Source organism: Eumetopias jubatus, unplaced genomic scaffold (assembly GCF_037043125.1).
Source record: "Eumetopias jubatus isolate StellerSeaLion01/CBP00866 unplaced genomic scaffold, mEumJub1_p1.0 scaffold_16, whole genome shotgun sequence".
NCBI lineage: Eukaryota > Metazoa > Chordata > Mammalia > Carnivora > Otariidae > Eumetopias > Eumetopias jubatus.
Window position 1 is genome coordinate 13,738,801 of NW_028274822.1, and position 15,164 is coordinate 13,753,964.

General features: G+C 48.6%; 1 protein-coding gene and 1 pseudogene across 1 annotated transcript in view; both read right to left on the bottom strand.

Moving 5' to 3' along the window:
• Positions 1–6,014: 6,014 nt before the first annotated feature.
• LOC114208894 (centromere protein N-like) lies at positions 6,015–7,230 on the bottom strand (annotated as a pseudogene).
• A 4,639-nt stretch (positions 7,231–11,869) lies between these two features.
• Positions 11,870–15,164, bottom strand: part of PHLPP1 (PH domain and leucine rich repeat protein phosphatase 1) — a 216,814-nt gene continuing 213,519 nt past the window's right edge. The window contains exons 16-17 of the mRNA XM_028102984.2: positions 14,899–15,127; positions 11,870–13,975 (exon numbers count right to left, since the gene is read on the bottom strand). Of these exons, the coding sequence (XP_027958785.2) occupies positions 12,845–13,975; positions 14,899–15,127 (1,360 nt within the window). The 3' untranslated portion in view covers positions 11,870–12,844. The remainder of the gene's footprint in view (positions 13,976–14,898; positions 15,128–15,164) is intronic.

Here is a 15,164-nt window from a genome sequence, read left to right on the forward strand (position 1 = left end):
TGCTGGGCAGACCTCAAGTCATGTGCCTGGAGATCTTAAGGATGCTTCTAGCAAAAGCATAGCTCAAGTAACAAGGCGGCAATTTCCAGTGGAGGCCAAGAGGCGTGCCGGGCCTGGGGCGGGGACGTGGAGACCCCTCTAAGGATTTGCTCAAACCTCCCTCCCATCTTCAGCCCAGGATGCCGAGGGTCTCCTGCCTCCACTGCTAATGGGAGTGTGGCCCAGCCTCAGTGTGCTGGTGTGGGGGCACGGGGTGCAAACTCTTTAAAGCAACGAGGGGGGTGTGGGTCTAGGGGATGGTCATGGGCATGCGTTGCAGAAAAGGACTGCAGGCGAGCAAGAGGAGCTCCGGGCGGGTGTGCTGGATGGCGGCTGGAGCAGCTGTGTACCATCTCCAGGGTGTGGGATGCCAAGCTGCTCCAAGAAAACCCTGCCTATTGGAGAAAAACAGCTGGAAAATGGTTCGAATGGTGTCTAGTGGGCAGAGCAAAGGGCATTCGTCCTTCGGTTCTTTTCTGCACCGAGAGTCTGCGTCTTCTAAAGCTCTGTGAATGCAGACCCAGCGGCCGTCTTCCTCATCCTTGACTGCTGGCACCCAGCACACTTGGCAGAGGCTCAGGCTCTGGAGAGCCTCCCAGGGTGAAGCAGCAATGGTTATTGGCTCCCCACTGCAGAAATGAGGCTGATCTGGACGGGAATGGGGAGCAGCCAGCGGGATGTGGGCCCTTCTCCCTTGTTTGCTCATGGGAGGTGGAAAGTCAGCATTATCCCTCAGGTAAGTCACAGACAGGAGTTTGGAGGCCCCTGGTGGACAGGAGGACCTTCACCCAGCACTGCTTCTCTGTGACCACACTGCAGGGCTGGGGGTCACAGAGAATTTCAAGCTCGGGGTTGACCCTGAGTGATCTCAGGCTGGTGTGACTTTTGCCCCTGCCCCACTGCATTCTGGGTACTGTGCATCTCCGCGGTAGATGGTGAGGGTCTCACATGAGGTTGTTCACTCACCCGTGTGGCCTCTTGCTGCTCTCTGCTCCCCCGGCACTTCTACACAGAGTGGGCGCTCAGCTTACTCATGCAGGCGCTCAACCGCTTATGAAGGGCATCAGGGAGCCTTCATCTTTGGAGCTCCAGCAGGAAAGAAGAAGAAAACGTCCTCGGCCGAGAGACCATCCGGATTCTGCCTAGAAGCAGGCATTCGGCGCACTCTTGAGACCATTGCCGCCCTATGCTGCTCGGACTACATTGACATGGAGACGAAAGGCATGCTCTCTGGCCACACGTGTGCCCACTTTTTTCTGCTCGCTGCCCTTTCCTTCCCCAACATGCACGGTCTGTCCCTTCGAGTAGGTGCCGCTCATGGGGTAGAACGAGGACAAAACCCCGTATGTTGTAATGCAAGGGATATCACGGTGAAATGGCAATTGGAAAAGTAGAGGATTCCTAACAACGTTGGCATGAAAATTATATGCAAATTATATGGACACAGGATTATAATGCATGCCTAATGAAGTTTCTAGGAAAAAATCCTATGGGACTTACCTGTGAGACATGGTGGCTTCAGCTCCTTGGGAAAAAGTATGGCTGATTGCACTTAGGGTAGGCAGAGATGGGATGCTCGTTTCAATGAGCAATTTTTTTTTATTATAGTCCCCACACTGTAATTTTTTTCCCCCTTGAGTTCCCACTTTATTTTTTTCATCATGCCAAGTGTACTCTTTAACCCCCATCCCCTAGTTTCCCCATGCCCCCACCCACCTCCCCTCCAGTAACCATCAGTGTGTTCTCTATAGTCAGGGGCCTGTTTCTTGACTTCTCTCTCTCTCTTTTTCTTTGCCCATTTGTTTTGTTTCTTAAATTCCACACGAGTGAAATTGTATGGTATTTGTCTTTCTCTGACTTATTTCACTTAGCATTATACTCTCTAGCTCCATCCATGTTGTTGCAAATGGCAAGATTTCATTCTTTTTGATCGCTGAATAATATTCCATTGTGTATATATACCACATCTTCTTTATCCATTCATCTGTTGGTGGACACTTGGGCTGCTTCCATAGTTGGGTTATTGTTTAAACAATGCTGCAAAAAAACATAGGGGTGCATGTATCCCTTTGAATTAGTGTTTTGGTATTTTTTAGGTAAATACCCGATAATGTGATTCCTGGACTGTAGAGTAGTTCTATTTTTAACTTTTTGAGGTGCCTCCGTACTGTCTTTCACAGCGACTGTACCGGTTGGCATTCCCACCAACAGTGCCCGAGGGTTCCTTTTTCTCCACATCCTCACCAACACTTGTTGTTTCTCATGTTTTTGATTTTAGCCATTCAGACAGGTGTGAGGTGGTATCTCATTGTGTTTGCATTTGCATTTCCCTGATTGAGTGATGTTGAACATATTTTCATGTGACTGTTGACCATCTGGATGTCTTCTTTGGAGAAATGTCTGTTCATGTCTTCTCATTTTTAAAAAAAATATTGATTTACTTTAGAGAGGGTGGGGGAGGGGCAGAGGGAGAGAGTCCTTGAGCAGACTCCCTGTTGAACATGGAGCCCAACACAGGTCTTGATTTCATGACCCATGAGATCATGACCTGAGCAGAAACCAGGAGCCAGATGCCCAACAAATGAGCTACCCAGGAGCCCCTCTTCTGCTGCTCATCTGTAATTGGATTATTTGGTTTTGGGTGTTGAATTATATCAGTTCTTTACATATTTTGGATACTAACCCTTTATCAGATATGTCCTTTGCAAATATCTTCATTCAGTAGATTGTCTTTTAGTTGTTTTTTTTCCTTTGCTGTGCAGAAGTTTTTTATTGTGATGTAGTCCCAATAGTTTATTTTTGCTTTTATTTCCTTTGCCTCAGGAAACCTATCTAGAAAAATGTTGCTATGGCCAATGTTGCTGTGTTCTCTTCAACAAAATTTTTATGGATTTTGGAAGTTCTCACATTTAGGTCCTTAATCCATTTGGGTTTATTTTTGTGTATGATGAAAAAAGAGGTCCAGTTTCATTCTTTTGCACGTGGTCATCTGGTTTTTCCAACACCGTTTGTTAGAGACTGTCTTTTTCCCACTGGCTATTCATTCCTCCTTTGTTCAATATTAACTGACCATACAATTGTGGATTTATTTCTGGGTTTCCTATTCTCTTCTATTGATCTATGTGTTTATTTTTATGCTAGTATCATACTCTTTTAATTACTACCACTTTGTAGTATAACCTTAAACCTGGAATTGTGATACCTCCAGTTTTGTTTTTCTTTATCAAGGTTGCTTTGGCTATTCATAATCCTTTGTGGTTCCATACATATTTTAGGATTGTCTTTTGTATTTCTGTGAAAAATGTGGTTGGTATTTTGATAGGGATTGCATTAAATATGTAAATTGTTTTGGGTAGTACAGACATTTTAACAATCCATGAGCATGGAATGTCTTTCCATTTGCATTGTCTTGAATTTTTCATCAATGCTTTATACTTTTCAGAGTATAAGTCTTTAACCAAAGAGGTGAAGTTTATTCCTAATATATTGTTTTTGGTGCAGTTATAAGTGGGATTGTTTTCTTAATTTCACTTTCTGCTGCTTCATTATTAGCATATAGGAATGCAATAGATTTTTGTAGATTTTGAATCTTGTAACTTTTACTTCATTCGTCAGTTTTTGTAGTTTTTTGATGGAGTATTTAGGGTTTTCTCTCTCTATATATAGTATCATGTCATCTTCAAATAGTTTTACTTCTTCCCAATTTGGATGCCTTTTATTTCTTTTCCTGTCTGATTGCTATGGCTAGGACTTACAGTGCTGTTTGAGAAGTGACAAGGGTGAACATTCTTGTCTTGTTTCTGATCTTAGAGGAAAAGCTCTGTTTTTCTTCATAGAGTATATTAGCTGTGGGTTTGTCACATTTGGCCTTTGTTGAGAGTTTTTATCCCGAATGGATGTTGAATTTTGTCAAGTGCTTTTTCAGCGTCTATTGAGATGGTCACATAATTTTTATCTTTCAGTTAATACGGTGTATCACGTTGATTTTTGTGGATATTGAACCATTCTTGCATCCTCAAAATAAATCCCACTGACTGTGGCGAATGATCTTTTTAATGTATTGGTGAATGTGGTTTGCTAATATTTTAAGGATTTTTGAATTGATGTTCATCAGGGATATTGGCCTATTGTTTCCTTTTTTTGTAGTGTCTTTGGTTGTGGTATGCGGGTAATGCTGGCCTTGTAGAATGTATTTGGAAGATTTCTTTCCTCTTCTAGTTTTCAGAATAGTTTGAGAAGAATAGGTATTAACTCTTCTTTAAATGTTTGGTAGGATTCACCAGTGAATGCTCTTTCATTAATTGGGATTTGTCTGATTACCGATTCAATTTCATGACATAATCATTCAGTTCAGATTTTCCATTTTTCCTGAATCTGTTTTGAAAGATTGTTTTTCTTGGAATGTATCCATTTTTTCTAGGTCATCCAATTTGTTGATACGTAAGTTTTCTTAGTAGTCTTTTGTAGTTCTTTGTATTTCTGTGCCGTTGGTTGTTACTTCTCTTTGATTTCTGATTTTGTGTGTCCTCTTTTATTTCTTGGTGAGTCTGGCTATCAATTTTATCTTTCCAAAGAGCCAGCTCTTGGTTCTGTTGATCTTTTCTATTGTTTTTTTATTTTATTTTTTTGTCTCTTTCATTTAATTTCTGCTCTGATTTTTATTATTTTCTTCCTTCTAATTTTAGGCTTTGTTCTTTTTCTAGTCCTTTTTTGGTGTAAGGTTAGATTGTTTGAGGTATGTCTTTTTTCTTCAGGTACACCTGTATTGGTATAAACTTCCCTCTTAGAACTGCTTTTGCTGCGTCCCAAAGATTTTGGGTTGTTTTCATTTTCATTTATCTCCTTTTTCTTTTTTAATTTCCTATTTGGTTTCTTCATTGACCCTTTGGTTGTTTAGTGCCACATGTGTGCAGTTTTCCAGTTTTTTTTTTCTTGTAATTGATTTCTAGTTTCATCCAAGGTGTTCAGAAAAGATGCTTAATATGATTTAAATCTTCTTAAAATTGTTGAGCTTTGTTTTGTGGCTGAACATGTGAGCTATCCTGGAGGATGTTCCATGTGCACTTGAATAGAATGTGTATTCTGTTTTTTGGATGGGATGTGTTACATATATCTGTTAAGTACACCTGGTTTAAGGTGCCATTCAAGGACACGGATTCCTTATTGACTTTCTGCCTGGATGATCTATGATTGATGTCATGGGATGTTAAAGTCCTTTACTATTATCGTATTACAGTCAATGTCTCCCTTTTTATCTGTTAACATTTTCTTTAAGTGCTCCAATGTTGGTGCACAGATATTTGTTGTTATGTCCTCCAGTTGGATTGGTCCTCTTATTCTGTAATGCCCTACTTTGTCTCTTGTTACAGTCTTTGTTTTGAACTTTGTCAAATATGTATTGCTACCCCATCTTTTTTCCCCCCATTTGCATGGAATATGTTTTTCCCTCTTATTTTTCAGTCTGTATGTGTCTTTAGGTCTGAAGTGAGTCTCTTCTAAGTAGCCTACAGATGCATCTTCCTTCTTTAATCCATTCAAACACCCCATGTCTTTTATTGGAACATTTAGACCATTTACATCCTAATTATTGATAGGTATGTACATCTTGCCATTTTGTTAATTGTTTTCTGGTTGTTTTTCTAGTTCTTCTCTGTTCTTTTACTCTTTCCTTGTGATTGTCTTTAGTGTTATTGTTGGCTCTTTCCTATAATTTGTGTGTATTTATTATAGGTTTTCAGCTTGTGATTGCCATAAAATTCGTGTATAACAACCTAACACCATTGCTATGCTTTGCAGGATATGGGGGAGAGCGGTGCACAGTGGAAGAGGAAAGAATCCATCCCAACAATTATATTGAACATTTCTCAACTGTCAGTATCAAAAACTAATTTCTAAAACACAAGTATATAAACAGGAGTCATCTAGCTTGTGGCTAACTGAAATGCATATGCAATATAGTTGTAACCACATTCATCTTATTTACCTCTAATTTTAAAATAATTCATTCCCTTCTGGGGTATGCAAGTGAGGAAGGGAGAAAGTGATACATCTGTTATACCAGCTGAGGCCAAGGATGTCAATGCTTCAGGAAGATGCAGTCTAGAGAACTTTATTAGGCACCAGAGGGGTTCCTTTCTCAGCCAAGATGTCACCATTTAAGTCACTTCTGAATTTTGTTTCAAGCTTATACTGTGCAAATTCTAGTCTTGGTTAAGGATAATCTCCAAGAGTTTCCTGAGTCACTCTCTGGACTCTCTCTTTTTCTATTCTGTTTTCATGAAGGATACTTGAATCCATGTGCATATCCAGCTCAAGTGTTCTTTCTTGAAGGGGTGTAGTAGAGTTATGAGTTTCAAAGGTCTGATTATACTGTTTAAAAACAACAGCCTTGGGGCACCTGGGTGGTTCAGTTGGTTGAACTGCTGACTCTTAATTTTGGCTCAGGTCATGATCTCAGTGTTGTGGGATCGAGCCCCAAGTCAGGCTCCCTGCTCAGCAGGGAGCAGGGAGATTCTCCCCCGCCCCCGTGCCTCCCCCTGATCCTGCTCTCTCTCTCTAAAATCTTTAAAAAAATAAAAACAATAGTCTTAAGAGTGTCCAGACACCAGCTTCTGAGGTCCATTTTCACAGTCGTCTAGTGCTTGCTAGCAACGGTCCGTGCCTGACCCAGAAGGGGTGTATTACTCTTCAGCTGGGGGAGGAAGTGGAGGTGTGGGGAGTCTGGGAACAAGGCACCACACAAGCAGGTCTGTACTGGTTTGGCTTTCTATACTGTGTTCCCCAGGCAATTTGAGTCCACATTGCATTCTCCTCAGCGTCTCTGAAGCCGACCATCACGTTTTCTAAAACTCTCTGAAGAATTTTCGCAAGTGAACTTCTGAATTGTTCCATAACAAAAAGGTCAAGGTCTTTATCTGGTCCTTTATTCATCTGAAAAACATCCCAAACTTCCTAGTGCTGATGAAGCAGAATATAAAGGATGTCTAATAGGGCTGCATCATGGAGACTTGCACCCTTCTCCTCACAGAGCAGAACAAGGTCCTGAACAAGAGATTCCTTTCTCTGCCAGAAGTTGATGGTCTGCAGTTGATTTTTCAGACAAAAATTCCCAGGCTTGGAGGATTGTCGTCATTTCAGTCATTGGGATTTTCAAGATGGTCCTCTTGATAAACTCGGCCCAGTTTCATCCATCTCTTTGGCGTGTCTGACATCACCAGCCGTGTCTCTTCTCTTGCTGCTTTTAAAATTCTCTTTATCTTTAATCTTTGACATTTTAATTAGTATGTGTCATAGTGTGAACTTCCTTGGGTTCATCTTGTTTGAAACTGTTTCTTTTTTTTTTTTTAAAGATTTTATTTATTTATTTGACAGAGAGAGACACAGCGAGAGAGGGAACACAAGCAGAGGGAGAAGGAGAGGGAGAAGCGGGCTTCCCGCCGAGCAGGGAGCCCGATGCGGGGCTCGATCCCAGGACCCTGGGATCATGACCTGAGCCGAAGGCAGATGCTTAACGACTGAGCCACCCAGGCGCCCCGAAACTCTGTTTCTTGAACCTGAATGTCTGTTTTGTTCCCCAAGTTAGGGAAGTTTTCAGCTATTATGTCTTCAAATAATTGTTCTGCCCCTTTCTCTCCCTCTTCTCCTTCTGGGTTTCTGATAATGTGAATGTTTTCTCCCTTTATACTGTCCAAGAGGTCCCATTAACCTAGCCTCATTTAAATTTTTGTTTTTCTGTTCAGCTTAGGTGATTTCCATCACCGTCTTCCAGATTGTTGATCCATTCTTCTGCATTTTTCTAACCTGTTGATTCCCTTGAGTGTATTTTTCATTTGTTACTGTTTTCTTCAGTCCCGCCTGGTATTTTTTTTATATTTTCTATCACTTGTTGAAGGTCTCACTGAGTTCATCCACTCTCCTCTCCATCCCGGTGGGCATTTGGGATTCTGTATCCGGTAGACTGTTTATCTGCCTTTCATTTAGCTCTTTTTCTAAGGTTTTGTCTCCTTTTGTTTGGAGCATATTTTTGGGTCTCGCTTTGCATTACTTTGTGTTGGCTTCTATGAATGGGGTGGAAACCTTCCATGAAGGATTGATCTTGTGTGGGTGGCCCCCGTGTAGACCGTGTGTGCCCGGGGACTGTGGCTGGAGCTGTTGCCGTCAGAGGCTGGGGGTCTTGGAGAATGCTGTGCTGGGGCGAGCCTGGTGCGGTGGCTGGAACCGAGGCTGGCGTGGGCTGGGGCAGGGGCGGGTGCAGGGCTCTCCACACCGAGGGGGCCCTGGCTGGAGGCTGCAGGCGAGTCAGAGGCGCCAGCCTTGTGTGGCCCCAGGGCTCTGCAAGCAGGGGGTGCGTTGGCGGGGCGGCTGGACGGGGGGCAGGTGTGGGCTGGGGAGGTCCCTGGACGCTCGGTGCAGGGACTGCCCGGGCAGGGTGTCCAGAGCGGAGGTGGGCAGGGGCCAGTGGTTCCTGGAGTGCTCTGAGCACAGGGTTGCCTGTAGGGCAGCTGCCGCTGAGCCGGGCATTGGCCCCAGGGGTCCCGGGGGGCAGTCCTCTGTTGGGTGGCACGGGACCGCGGTGTTGCAGTGTGCTCTGTGCCCATGTCACCTCGGCGAGCTGGTCAGAGCAGTTGCGCTTGCTGAGCAGGGGTGGCCCAGTGTGTGCCCTCTGGGGTCCGCTTGGGACAGCTGCGGCCGGTGGAGGCTAGGAACCTGCGGCTCACGGAGGCGACGGGCCAGCCAGGGCATCTAACAAGGAGGAAGGGGGCCGGGGAAACCGGGCCCTTGCTGCTTGCCGGGCTCTGGGTCTGGCTCCCTTCTATTTTCGCTGCCCTTTTAAACTCTGCCTTTTCTTCTGTGCTCAACGGACCCTTGGGTGTACCCCCCGCACTCCCAGCTTCGGCAGCGCTGCCTTCGTCTGTGTCCATCGCTCCTGCTGTTCCTCCCGCGCTCGCTCGCTTGCTGTCTATCTGTGTCTCTGGTGCAGATGCTGCTCAGTCCGCCCTCAGCTCTTCTCCCGGAGACATTGCTCTGTCCAAGCTGGAGACTGGATGCAGGAGGGGAGTTCGGGATCCTCCGATGTGGTCGGGTTGGACTGGAGATCTTGAGGAGCTATTTTTAACCCACCAAAATGTTCCAGCACAAGGAATAACAAGTAATTCTTAAAATGTATTCTATGCCAAATAGAAGAGTTTACTTTGTGTGCAGGATTTATTGCTGGCTGGCAGCACGATTTCTATTAAATGGAAAACTGATTCAAGGACCTTGAAATGTTACTGGTGGAGTAGTTTTCTTAACGACCCAGAGAAGCAAATGACCTGTAAATGAGTTCTCAAAGTCAGCGTCTGGGGGTGCAACATTTGGGAAAATGATTTTTGCTGTCATTTTAGCTTTTTTTTCAATAGACAAGATTGGTATTTAGAGCAAAGTATGGTTTTTGGAATAAGACCCACGTAATGGTAATGGCTGGAAAGTCATAATTTCAGTTTAAAGCCAGTTTTACTTCTACCTCTTTAGAAATCGAGGCATGACCATGGGAGCAGCCCATCTGAGTTTGGCTGTAATTTCGGTTTGGCGTGGGATGCGGGGGCAACCTTTAGAATCATCTTTCAAATATGCAGCAATACGACCAGGTTCATGATAGGTGAATGACAAAAGTGAAATTGTTTGCATAGACTACTTTGCAGAAAATTTATGTTGGAGGATGAACAAAAAGAAAGGAAACTCATTGGTAAGAAAGGAGAAAAGGCTATTTTCTCTACCATTACCTCATCTCTGCTACCTGTAAGAATCCCAACAGCTGTTCCTCTGAGAGTTAATTTAAAAAGGGACTTTCGCTGTGTTCCCAATTATAACCGTGACAGTATTTCCACTTACATAAGGCTATCCTCTCCACAACTTGCTCGACATACGTTACCTGGTTCGATCACTGGGGAGGCAGGTAGGGCAGACCCCACACTTAACAGAAAGTCTCGATGTGGTGGAGCGAATTCACTGCGTCTTCCGATGAGCGCTCACGTGGGCGTGAGCACAAATGGGACCCGGCCTGTCTCTCCCCACCAGGCGCTGCTGGCACTGAGTGGATTCTCAGATGCTGTCCTTTAAGATCGGACACATCTTACGGATTTTTCTTTCTTTCATCCTGGGGAATGGGGAATTGATAGATGTTGGAGCCTGACTTCCTCTCTCCCAGATTAACGCTGGGGTTCTGGCTACACCTCCTGATCTGTCCGCACGTCCGTTTCCCACCGTACAAGGCCGCCTGCACTGGCGCAATCACGTGATCTAATGCAGCTTCTCTGCCTATTTCATAAGCGCTTGGGGATGCTCTCTGTCAGGGTGTAGGAAAATAAGTAACATTGGGTCTTCTGGAAGAGTGGAGGATAAAGAACGAAGTCTGATCTCACCAGCAGGTGGTGCTGTGACAACAGCAATCGAGAGAAACCGGGGGGGGGGACAAGTTGGGTGGGCTCCAGAGACAGGCCCTGGTGCCCCCTTCAGAGCTGGTATACCCTATTCCGTGGGCACACGCCGAGCAGCCCATGCTTTATCCAACACCAAACCACTTCTAGGTTCCTCGATCGGGACCTTTGAGTCTTCAACAAGACTGCAAGTTTGCTAGGCTTCTGCCCTAACCCCTTCCTCCCCCTGTCCCCGACCCTTTCCCAATCCCCGGGCCTTCCTGGAGGAAGCAGGGACTGTGGCAGGGGAGGATGCCCTTCTCTCTCATACTCACCTCGGAAAGCCCTTGGCTTCGGGGACCTTCACAGGTTAAGCACTTTAGTTTTATAAGCAGTTCTACCTGTAGTATCAGATGCCACCTTGATGAGGAGAAGTGAAGTAGGGCACTCCTGTGCAATCCCAGAGCTTCCCAAGTGTGCTCCGATCCACGTGGAGCAGGGCAAAGATGGAGGAAGGCAAGGTGCTGGTGGCTGGGGCCAGGCGAGGGAGCCTGAGCTGGTTTTGCTTCCTGGCTAGAGCGCAGCACTCTGCGTAGGCTTGGGAAGTCTCGTCCCTTGGTGCCTGGGTCTCTTACCGGGCTGAGTTCATCCTTCTGTGGTCTTCGTGGTTTCCAAAGAGCATGTATACAAGTAGCCAGACCCAGAAGGAAGCACGGACATTACCAAGACAAGCCTGGTCCACTGATCTGGCCCCCCCAGCGAAAGGGCAGACAGTCCATCACTGAGTCTACACGTGGAGAAATACTATTTGGCCGGTCCTGGCGCTGAGCTAGCCAGGGACCACTGGAGGGCAGGCCTGAAAAGGAAGACAGGTCTGCCTGGGAAGCTGGTCCATGTGAGAGAGAGAGATGACTAACAGCATCTTCAACATATGGTTCACGAGATGCGGGGTTGGGGTGAAGGGGGGGGTGCTAGAGTCTGCAAAAGCTAGTAAGCTCGCAATATTGGATTTCCTGGTGGACCCCACTATGCTAACGTTACGTCTGCTAGAGGTGGGGAGGTGGGCAGCCAGCTCCTGACTTTCACTGTTCACATAAAGGTCTAGTAACCTGTTCATGTGGCTCAAGGGGCCCCTGAGAGAACTGGAAAGAACTAGGCTTTGTGGGAGGAGTTTCCCAGGGATCTCCTCTATATAACGTCTGTCTATCCATCCCTGCATGATTCTAAAAGGAAATAGAAAGGCTTTAAGACCAGCTCTGCATAGGGTCAATTTCATTAGCTCATTCAAGGTCGGTTAACCTGTTGGGAGTTTTCCCTTCCAAAAAAAAGGCAGAACTATCTGGTAGCCCCAAAGTTACATCCATTCATTCCAAACCCAAGCTGGGTGTGATCTTGTAGACACACCTGGCTCCTGGGACAAAAGCAGATGGGTCCAATACTTGTAAATTTTATATTTATTATAACAAAAATTATGACGTTCATTTGTGCATTCTGCTTTAATATAACTCTTGGTATGTAAATGATCTAACTGGACGCTATACACTCATGCTGATTGTGGCAGCAAATAAGGAACACAAAACGTGTCTGCAAAAGTCAAGAGGCTGGGTGGGGGCAGGAGAGGAAGAAAAAAGGGTCCGAGGCCCCTTGGGTGCAGGTTCGTTTCTAGCGGCCTAAGATTCCCCCTTATCTGAACAGAAGTGCTCTTTCGCTGCTCAGCCTCCACACTGGATGAGCGCAGGTGGGGGGGGGGGGAAGGCTCATCCGAGGGGGAGGAGGAGGAGAAAAGTCAGTTGTTTAGGCTGTGTCCTTAGGCCAAAACTGCAAAACATCTGAAGCGTCACTATACAACACTGAGCTATTTACAATAGAAATTTCTCAATCAACTGTTCTCTCAGAGAAAATTAGTGAATCCCAGTGACTTAAGTCACCTGACAGAGTAAAGCAACTCCTAGGAGTTAGTCTCCATATTCTACAAATGTCTATCATTTTCAAGACAAAAAAAAAAAAGCCTTTTCCTCCAAAGAAATACAGAATTACAATATTATTAAAATCATTTAGCACTGGCAACCCGCCCTGCCTTCCGAAAACAACAAAAAGCCATTTTAAAAAATATCACATTATCATTAACCGTTTCTCTGTAATATATTAAACCTTTTGTTCTTTGTCTTTACACATCTGATATGTTAGGGGGAGAGGTTAACAAATTTAAATCATACTGGTAGAGCATCACTAGAAGAGTGGTAATTAAAAAAAAAAACAAACGACAGAAGGAGAACCTACAGACGAGGCGCAAGGACAGGGTGGGGACGCGGGAGGGCGTGGAGTGAACCCCTGGTTTAACGTGAGCCTGGGAGACTCTCGCAACTCCGTCTTTCTCGGTTAGTTTATTTGGGAACTAGCGCTCAGGCGGGTCAGAGTGGCGTGTCACAGTAGTCCGGCAGCGGGTCCCCCGGGCAGGGCCGCGGCGGCGGCGGCGGCTGCCGCTTCATCATCTCCTTGACCTCCTCCTCCAGCTCCGGGGGGATGATGAACTGATCCTCGGGGTCCGGCTGGGCCGGCGCTGCGAAGTAGCCCCCGGGCTTTCGGAGCGGCGCGTCGGCCGCCACCTCGATCACGTTGTGGCTCCTTTCCTGCGGCGCCACGGAGCCGTTGGCCCGGCGCCGCCCGATGGTCCCCGCGGCTGGCCCGTCCGCCCTCCGGGGCGGCCCCGGCTCGTCCTCGTTGGCGCTGATGACGATGCCCTCGTCGCTGGCGTCGGCCGGCGCGGGCGGCAGGCGCTGCGGCTCCTTGTCCTTGGCGCGGCCGCAGTGAATGTCCACTTCCACCTCCACGCGGCTGCCGTTGCTGAAGACGCCCGCGATGGGCGCCTCGTCGTCGCTGTCCAGACCGTTGTCGGAGAAGGCGCTGGAGAAGGTGGCGCTGGACAGCTGGCGCTGGAAGGGGTGGGCCGCGCCCACGGGGTGCAGCGCGCAGCGCGGCTCGCTGGCGTACGCGGGGCTGCTCTCGGCCAGGGCGCCCGCCGGTGGCTCGTCCGAGGCCGTGGAGCCCACCTCGCTGCTCATCTCGGACGTGGACAGCTCGCTGCTCATCTCGGACGCCAGGCCGCTGCTGGAGGACGGCACGCCCGGCGCGTCGGCCGGCCGCTCCCTGAGCACCGCGCTGCCGGGCGGCGGGAAGAGGCCCGGGCTGGGCGGCGGGCCGGCGCCCCCCGCGCCCCCCGTGCCCAGCTCGCAGCAGCAGAAGCTGTCCTCGGGGACGCTGAGCTGCACCACCACGGCGCTCAGGCTGTCGTGGCAGCCGTAGCTCTGCGCCAGCGTGCACAGCTTCTTGGCGGCGGCCAGGGCGTCGGGCACGGGGCGCACGGCGGCCACCGCCTCCTCGGACGACAGGCTGTCCCACAGGCCCTTGCTGCCCAGGATGAAGAACTCGTCCTGGGGGGTCAGGGGCACGGACTGCACGTGGGGCCGCGGCACCACGCTGGGGTGGAGGAAGGTGTAGCCCAGGATGCGCGTGGACTCCGTCACTCCGTTCACCTTGCCGTCCTGGAAGGGGAGGGGGCCCAGACGGACATTAAGGCACGTGGGAGGAGCCGAGCGCCGCCCCCCCGCCCCCCCCGCCCCCCGACGGCCGGGCCGGACTCCGGCTCTCTCCCTCCACGGACGGCGAGCTTCTGCCGCAGTCCGCCGGGATCGTCCCTGCAGCCCCGCACCGTTTCCCCACGCATTCAGGGCGGGCTCGGCGTCTTGTGGGGAGCCGGAGACCGGAGCGGCACCCCGAGGGCCCGGGCTCAAGGAGCACCGCCGTAAACATCCTAGGACGGAGCCTCACTCCGGGGTTTCTCAGCAGTGCCACTGGTGCCAAATAATCCTTTGTGGTGGGCGCCGTCCTGTGCATTGGAGGGTGGGGAGCAGCACCCGTACCTCTACCTGCTACGTGCCCAGAGCCCTCTCCACCTAGCCGTGAAAACCAAGTGTGCCCGCTGGGGCTGGGGGTGCAAAGAAACCCCGGGTGAAAAACCACTCCCTCCCTGACTCAAACGGGAACAGGACCTAAGTACCAAATCACGATTGGCTACGTTTACACTGACCCACAGACCTCGGAAGACAGGATGGCTACGTTCCCGAGGGGAAACGGAGGCTCACAGGCCTCCGAGGCCCAGCCTGCAAGGGACAGAGTCAGGACCAGTACCAGCACTGTGACCTCCGGGGTGGCCCCCTCAGGCCCCGAACCCCCTGCTTCCCCGAGGGGCTTGTGAGCATCAGCTGAGCTAAGGGCATGAAACACCCGGCAGAGCCTCTGACACAGGGAGGCCATGGAGAAATAGTTTTTTATCCTATATGTGATGTCTTCAGACTGCTGGTACAGAGGATTTGCTTTGTGACCTTGCAGACTTGGAATGTTGCTGGTTTCCGCCATGACCCTGGCCCCATCCTCCCCGCCACCCCAAGGAAAACCGTGCCCTCACCTCGGTGATAATGGCCTTGTGCCGTTTAATTCTCTTCCGCTCCTCTTCACAGCTCATGACGTACGATCTGGACAGAGGCAACGGCTTCCCGTTCCGACAGAGAACCGTTTGGCACTTGCCCACATTAGCAGAGGTCAAGGTAAAGGATCCTCCTGGGTCCATGGGGTCATGCTTGATATGACAGAGCACAGCAGCGCCCCCAAGTTTCTGCCCGGCCGTGCCGAGTTTCCTAGAACCCAAAGAGTGGGGGGGGGGGGTGAAACCCA